General features: G+C 38.1%; 1 protein-coding gene across 2 annotated transcripts in view; it reads left to right on the forward strand.

Moving 5' to 3' along the window:
• The window catches only part of ranbp10 (RAN binding protein 10), a 32,535-nt gene extending 26,671 nt beyond the window's left edge, over window positions 1-5,864 (forward strand). The window contains exons 12-15 of one of the 2 annotated variants that reach the window (XM_054620049.1): window positions 239-390; window positions 1,358-1,469; window positions 1,620-1,761; window positions 2,566-5,864. In XM_054620049.1, coding sequence (XP_054476024.1) covers window positions 239-390; window positions 1,358-1,469; window positions 1,620-1,750 — 395 coding nt within the window. In that variant the 3' untranslated portion in view covers window positions 1,751-1,761; window positions 2,566-5,864. The remainder of the gene's footprint in view (window positions 1-238; window positions 391-1,357; window positions 1,470-1,619; window positions 1,762-2,565) is intronic. The other variant, XM_054620050.1, reaches the window with a different exon arrangement.
• The last annotated feature ends 2,833 nt before the right edge of the window (window positions 5,865-8,697 follow it).

The raw sequence follows: 8,697 nt of genomic DNA on the forward strand, positions 1-8,697 counted from the left end.
AACTGTGTGTGTGTGTGTGTGTGTGTGTGTGTGTGTGTGTGTGTGTGTGTGTGTGTGTGTGTGTGTGTGTGTGTGTGTGTGTGTGTGTGTGTGTGTGTGTGTGTGTGTGTGTGTGTGTGTGTGTGTGTGTGTGTGTGTGTGTGTGTGTGTGTGTGTGTGTGTGTGTGTGTGTGTGTGTGTGTGTGTGTGTGTGTGTGTGTGTGTGTGTGTGTGTGTGTGTGTGTGTGTGTGTGTCCAGCAGATGAGGGTTGTACTAATGGCAGACAGCTTTGTGGAGGGAACCAGGCAGCCACAGAGAGGATGATCCAGTTTGGACGGGAGCTGCAGTCGCTCAATGAACAGTTGTGCCGCGAATATGGCAAGAACGCCACGCACAAGAAGATGTTACAGGTACACATGCACAAACTACACGTGCACACAGTTTTTATTTCAACAAACAGCTGCGCTACAAAAGGTTAAAGTGACGCCAGAACTGGGCTGCGTAGATTGTTTTTTTTTTTTTTTTTTTCAGTTGGGACCAGTTTAAATTCTTGCATTCTGTTGCGAAGAAGAAGGCTCAAATTACTTTTTTACTGCAGGCTGTGTCCACAGAAAGCAATAGAGTATCTGGAAAAACACTATAAACTGCATCAGAACGATAAAAGTTCTGTAGTTTTCTGTCTTACAGACCGTTTTATAGTAAAATAAATGCATTGTAGCAAAACTTCTATCACAACAAAATTCCCCCAAGAATTACATTTATTTTTGAATTACCTGCTATTTTACAGTGTTCAACTGTTGCATTATGTAATGTTTAACCACCAGGGGGCACTAAGAGACAGTAATGTAGCCCTATGTCATGGCTTGAGTAACATTCCTTCTCGCCAGATTATGTTCACCTCCCATTTAATAACACCAGTTCTCTGCCAAGTGCTGGGCCGAAAGCATACCATCTAGGTTATATATGGTCCATAAGTGAGCACTAATAACTATTGTGATGGTGTCAGTATGGGTGTCAAGTTGCCTGACTGAGGCTAAAGTTATAAAGTTTGTATCCTCAAAATTTAAACCAAAGATCACATCACATTTATAATTACCAGAAATACAAAAATTAATGAATTCATAAATACATAGATAAATAATTAAATAGAAAGATATATTTATAAAATAAATAAAAAATAAAGTCATAGGTGAATCGATAAATCAATTGATGAATGGATGAATAGAAATTGATAAAAAAAATATATAGATAAATAAATATTAAAATAATTAAATAAAGTACACTCAGAGCCAAACGAGCCTAACCTGGAAAGATTCAGAATGTATTCACATTGGCCGTATCTGTTTGTCGGTCTGTCTGTCCTTTCTGTATGTGTAGGATGCATTCAGCCTGCTGGCGTACTCAGACCCTTGGAACTGCCCCGTGGGCCAGCAGTTAGAACCCACCCAGAGAGAATCACTCTGCTCTGCACTCAACAGCGCCATACTGGGTAAGGACGCAGACGCATACAGTGTGTCGCATTGATACACTTAAATTCAAACTACTACTGCAGTTTTGTTTTTACTGTAACACCATTTGAGTCTCTCAGATCACACATTGTGACTTACGTGTTGTACCATTGGCTAACTGTGTTTTCCAGAGTCCCAAAATCTGCCCAAGCAGCCTCCGCTGATGTTAGCGCTTGGCCAGGCAACAGAGTGTGTTCAGCTCATGGCCCGGGTCCGGTCCGGTTCCTGCTCCTTCGCCAGAGTAGACAACTTTTTGCACTAGCCCAGGTCAAGGTGAGTAAGTTTATGTAATGAAAGGCATTAACACCAACGTCACGGACAATACTTGTGTCCGACTCAAATCTTTTTATCTCACAGTTGAATCACAACTTTAAATCGGTGCTTATGAATTCCATCATATTTCAGCTGAGATCTTTCTCTAAGTTGTGCTCGTTTCAGACTGCGTGTCATGCTAACTTTGCTTAACCCACCCCTGCTGTCGAGATTTAGAAAAGTGGTGCGAGCCTCCTAAGACTTTCCCAGTTAGACCGAAGTTTTACATTAATTCTCATAGTCCAACTGAAAGTAAACACAGAAATTAGCCCCCTGGATTAGCTATTAGCTATTTATTTTTAGGGCAACTTGCCAGCTAACCAATCTAGCTTCATCAGCTGTAATAACCAACACTTCTTACTTATTACTCCTTATGATTTTACTTAAACATGGGTGACATAGGCCACAATTGTGAGAATACGATCCAGGTTTTAAAAGAATACCAGATTGTCCTGTTGATTGTCCTGTTGACGTATGACATTTGGCATCCAGTATTGAAATACCGTATGGCTGAAGAGTGAAACCACCTCAGTCTCTGTCCATTATTTTCCTACAGTGAATAACATGCATGATAAAATGAAAAACATTTGGATAACATGTTATACACTGGTCATACATTATATGAAGTGAAATAAACTACAATTACTTACTTATCAAAATACCGAAACACCACATCTGTGCTGTGCAGGAATATGAATGCAAGCTGTTTTAATCATGCTACACTCAATTATCACCTTGCTTAGATGATTACCTGTCTCTCCACAGGTTAATGTTAAGTAGCACTGAGAGAAGACATGTCCAGCAGGTAGTTGTCATGGCGACTGAGGAAAGAGCATGCGTGTGATTGGTGTGTTTGGCTGTCCGTCAGACCGAGCCAGCGGCACAGACAGAGGAGCGGAGGAGAGCGGCAGAGAAGAAAGCTTCCTTTTTAATTTAGTATTATCAAATAAAGAAATGTGTGACACTATTTAAAGATAATTAATTATTATTATTATTATTATTATGTTTATCTAGCCATTTTTATAGTTCTTTTTTTTTTGTCAGTTTGTTGTGCTCATCCTGGACAAAACAAATTGTGAATCCCCTTTTTATTTTTTCTTCTGTTTTTTTAATGGGTGGATTTTGATTCCCTGCAATCAGTATTTTACTCACGTTGTTGTTGTTCACCATATCACGGACCACAATACCCTCATCTGGTTACCACGGTGACCCCCACGACTGTAGGTCAACTTTACAAACCCTGAGGCATACTTAACTTGTCTTTGATAAGATGCAGAAGACAGAAAGACTCCTTTATCCTCCAAATATACTTGGAAGTGCATTCATGTCATGAAATAAATTCAACCGGGGCGAGCAAACAAGTGCTCAGAATGGAAAAACACCATTGATCATGTGGAGCAGATCATTAGCTCCGGTCAAGGCTGATTCCGACAATATTAAACACTGCTGCTGATCTAAAATATAAAACGGACATAGGCAAAAACTGGGTCCCTAAATTTTTCCAGAAAGTTGGAATTAAAATGCATCTCTCTGTGTGTCACAGTAATGGAATGTGTAAAGGAATAAAATGCTTTGTGCTAACAGATTAGACAGATATCTTCAACACTCAGCAACTCACACCCACAATCTAGATTGATAAATAGCACTACAGGTAAGCAAGAAATGAATGTGTATTTCTGGTTTGGTAGTGAACTGTACCTTTGAATTGGCAAATAAGAGGTGCTGGAACCTTTTACTGTAATGATCCCAACATCGACCAATCAGTGAAGTCCTTGCAGGTGGCCAAGCTCAGCACCTGTATCCAAGGCAGACTAACGAGCACAGTGTGTGAACGGCTAAAAGTTGAGTCACCTATGACGATTTCATGACTACAGTCAGTTTGCTCCCAGCCTGACCTGCTCTGTGCAAGTGATGTCCCAATTAGAAATTCAAACAGACAGATGAAATAATTTGCCGAACGAGAAGGTTTTTAATTTTAAGGGTGATAATTGTGATTGTGATAATTCATGTCACACTTTCTTTCATTTTGGGCGTTTGATGCCAAACCCCTGAAAGGTTGTTAAAACCAGTTGTGTGTGTTGGAAGAAGGTGATGTTTTTTTCCAGTCTATCCCTTACTATTCTCTAACACCCATAAACTTGACTTGACTATGTCAAGTTTGTCCCAATTCATAAGTTTGAAGTGCCTCTTATTATGTACAAAAAAAAATGATGGAAAAAAACATCTTTCTATTGATCAGGTTCGCTGCTGGCCACCTTGAGATTTAACCACATTGCTCCTGATTTGGAGTCAGATCAATGGTAGAAAAACATCTAATTATCACTTCTAGGCCTCCGACTGTATGACATTACAGCTATAGCCTCCTTTGTCAACCAAGGCTTGCTGTCAGCCACTTCGTATGGAGCCCCAAATTATTTGATCATAAGTGAATAAATAAGACATTATGAAATAAATATCATATGAATGTATGGAGTCAAAAACATAATTGAAGCAATACATTGTGAAATAAATACATTTCAAAATGCCCATTTTCAAAAATCTGTTCTCACCAGTGCCCACTCTGCTACCAAAATTATTCCAGCTAGCCCTATTGGCTAGCTTAGAATTTACCAGCTAGTAGCTAACCAACTAGCTAGTTTGTAATTTTGAATCAACCAGCTAGTTGCTGCTGCTCATAAACACACTGCACAGTAACCAAGCTTTCTTTTTTATTTAGCTTAACAAGGCTACATATGCTACCTACCTAGCCAGCTAACTAGCTAGGTTGGCTTGTGGGCTTGGATTTTATTACGCAGCACCAAAGCTGAGAGCTAGTGTTAGCGGCTAACATTAGCTGGTTAATTCAGAGCTACTTAGGCACTGGAAATGTTCTGCTGAGAAAGACGCATAACTCTGTGAAGTGCAAAAACATTAAAGCAGCCTTTGCTAGCTTGCTACAGTTGGGCAAAGTTGGGTTTTGATAATTCATTGAATTGTTTCAGAGTTCATTGGCTCTCTTATATCTGTTCATTCGATTATTTATTTCATAATATCTTGTTTGTTTATTTAATATTTGAGTTTAATATTAAATGATTGATTTTGTCATTCTATCAACATGATCAGCTTTCTGTCCCTGTATCTAATCAGATGATTATTCATTGCAAAAAGACAAATTGGACTCGACTTCACCCTATTTCCAAGCCAATATTTGGATTTTGAGAACAACAACTTGTTTCGTTCCATCCCTTAGCTTTCTGTGAAACATTGTAACTCTTTTGTTTTTACACCAGACTTATTTTCTACCAAATAGCACTGACTTAATGTTGTCTGTCTAGTGGCAAAGTGTCACTTTTCGGATGCTTTGTTGTGACCTGGCAAATGTCTGGTGGATCCACCCTGAAGTGTATATTTCCATTTATAAGAGAATGTTTGTCTGATGTAGAGAAATTCTGGAATAATATGTGGGATTTACTACAGGGTATGTGGTCACACTTTTCACCAAGCTGTTTTTTTTATACAGACCTTCTGCTATAATAGGAACTATTCTATAATAACCACACAAACAGCACTCACTCAACGTCATCTGCTTCTACAGCTGTAAAGGACTTCTGTTACACACACACTTGTACGTGGAAGAACAACCTCTGTTGCATACCTGTAGGGAACAAGTCTCCCAGCTGTCCTTTGTGTTTGAGCCTGGGCTGCGTCTCAGCACTGTTACCACGCACCCTTCCTCTTATCCCTGCATAGACATAGCCACTGATGTGATCAGTGATTGTTTTAAGGAAAGAAGGGATGTGAGCAGTTTTGGAAATTGGCCCCCGGGGCCTCTTGAAGCCACATGGACTTCTTCTGGAGAAGCTGGAGAAATGGATTTAGGCATCGCGGATGAGCTGTGCACAATTGACTTCTATCATGATTTTAATTTCGTATTTTGACTTTTGAGTTTTAGCAACAAAAAAAATGTAAAAAAAAATTGTGAAATGAGTTACCCTCTACTTAGCATGACTTTTAAAACGATATAAAAAAAAAAGTAAAAATGATAATTGAAAAAAAAAATACCTATGTACTGGAAACATGTTAAAAAAGAAATATTGTATTCTGTTTAATTTTGACAGAATTATTTTTATTAAAATACATCCATAAGCATACAATTGATTTACTGTTTTTATTTGGTGTGTTTTTCCCTCCCAATGTCCAAAGATGTGCAAAACAAGAAGGATTGCTGAATGTAAACTGTCTGCCCAAGATATATTATATTATAAATCTCCCAATACCGCCCTTGTGCAGATGTGCAATCAAGTATCAACGGCTCAAATTTAAAAGTTTTATTGGTAATATTTGTGACTAGAGGCTGATGAATGAATATATCCTTAATAAACAAGGATGTTGCAAACAGGGCATACAATCTTACACAAGTAGAAGTGTGACTTAATTGGAAAAAAAGACTTGTTTCAAGTGAACTACACTGGATATTATTGTTTTCAGTAAAGTCTAGCACTATCTGCTCATGTGACCAATCCTATGCTGTCTTCATTCATCATCACCAAGCTAATTGTTAAGCTTAATGTGTTTTATTTATTATCCGTCAATTAACCACAATGAATAGCCACAATATATATAGTTTTTATGACACATAATGGAACATTTTCCAAAGTAAAGTAAATGTATCAATCGACATGCAGACTAAAGTGGTTTGAATCATATTCTACGCCTATAGGATATAGGATAGCAATAAGACTTGGATAATTTGCATCCTAATGTGTTACAAATGAGCATAATACAATGTGTACTGTATTTTCAAACAGTATACCTGTTGTAGTGCATCAAAACAGCAGACATCTTGTTTTTTGATTCCACCAAAGGCACTGTGTTCAGCGCAGCTTGTTTTTTGTATCATGCATCGTATGTCATCTATTATTGCTTATGTGTGGTGTGTTTCTGTGATATAGCAGTTGGACAGCAGAGGGCAGAAGGAGGTTGGGGAATACATGACCAACATGGCATCCTCAGATGAGAATTAACTATTTTTTTCCCTTTTACTATGTACATGTTACACATTTTTAGATAAAGAATATACATACAATAAACTGAGGTCCTCTTTAGAATAGCTTCTCCTGATCACTGCGTTTTCTGAATTTACACATTTTCACTAGCTGTGCCTCATATCCCTCAAATAGAATTACATTTTGATCAAGTGGAAATATTGCACATTAATGTTAGACTTGATTTGTAGTGAAATTCTCAGTTTTATAAAAGCACTAATCTGAAAAGTGGAATGTATATTTTTGAGGTATGAAGGGAAGGAATTCTTAGTTTTCTTAGTCTGTAAGTGAAAAATAAAGTTTTGTTATCAATCTTTGGGTGAAGATGAATAGAATACTTTAACAACTTTGCCCAAAGCTGAGATGTGCTGCTTATTTGAAAAATGTCTTCAGGGAAACATGGAGCTTGCAGAAGTTGAAGGCAAATAAAGAAGCCCAGTTAAGAATCTGCAGAATGTGAGGTTAGGGAAAATAAAGCTATAAAAGTTAACCAAACTTCTAGGGATAGATAGAGATTGTGTCACCTCACTGCACAAAGTGATTCAAAGTGATTCAATTCAGTATGAGAGTGTGAAAATGTACATTAATGTGACAATACAGCTGATAACGTCGTCCCGACCAACTGCGTCGTCGCTGAAGCATAACACTCACCCTCCAGCTCCCCTCTCGATGAACTCTGTTAGCTCTCTGTAAGCACTTTTTTCGAAGTTTGCACTGTTAGGCTGTCAGAGCCGTTAGCTGCTAGCTGTCGCCTAAACAGTCACCATGTTAAGAGCTGTTGAGAGGCAATAGATAAGTTCCCAATCTCATATAAAAGACCCTTCAAGAGCCAAAGCCCAAACCACAATCTCTCCCGAAAGCTAACCAGGTTATTTTTGTGCCTAAGCCAAAGCAAACCCTGACCATAGCGTGGTCACGTCATAAAATTGATAATATTTCAAGAGTGATTGGTAACCATTTTGAAAGGAACAGACAAACAGTGGTGTCCTACGGATATGGGCATCCGATCTGGGCTCCATCGGATCCAACTAAAATCTGTTGTCTGTCAAGTATGTGATGTAATTGTTGTACAGCAGGAGGCACAGAGCTGTAGTAAAAAAAAAAACTATATAAAAAATGTATTTTTCTATCCTAACCACATGGTGATGAGTTTCTTGTGATTGTATGAGACAGAGTGGATTTTTACCAGAAGGCTGTTGAATGTTCTGTGTAAATCTTTAAATCCAAAACTATATCTACAGTTTAAACCTCATGGCTAATCTTTTTATTGACTCCTAATTCTAAAAATGCCTTTTTTGTAAATAATAAATAAAAATGGCAACCCCGTCGAACAGTATTTCAGTTTTAAATACAATTTGCTCTGAAATAAAAAGCTGTTACTCAGAGCAGAACTGCTGCTGCTCTCCAAATAAACTGTTGCTTATTTGTCTTGGCTGTCCATCCTGAAACGGAGGTGTTTTTCCAGCTTTGACAACTTAATCCATGTTTATTATAACACATGCCAGCAGTCTGCCTGTTCTGAAGCTGGAGAGATCTTCAAATATTTTACTGAGCTTTAATACCAAACTGAGCTTTCGTTTTCAAAGAGAAAACAATTAGTTTGTCATTTTCAAACATCTGATGAAAAACAAAAATCTGTATTGTCTGTACGTCCCTCATATGCAATATAGGCGATGCCATTTACAACGCTCCTTTCTTTAGGAGTAAAATCAATGAGACTCACATTAAAATAGATACAATAAGTGTTATTCATCAACATCAATCTGCAAGAAATCAATACAGTAATTGAATGTGTTTTTCACTGGACCTTAGGCTGTTTGTGGTCAAGGCCGGTTAACAAGGAGAGGAGTGGGTGCATGTGCTCGACGGTGTA

This window comes from Anoplopoma fimbria, chromosome 19 (assembly GCF_027596085.1).
Source record: "Anoplopoma fimbria isolate UVic2021 breed Golden Eagle Sablefish chromosome 19, Afim_UVic_2022, whole genome shotgun sequence".
In the NCBI taxonomy this organism is placed as follows: Eukaryota; Metazoa; Chordata; class Actinopteri; order Perciformes; family Anoplopomatidae; genus Anoplopoma; species Anoplopoma fimbria.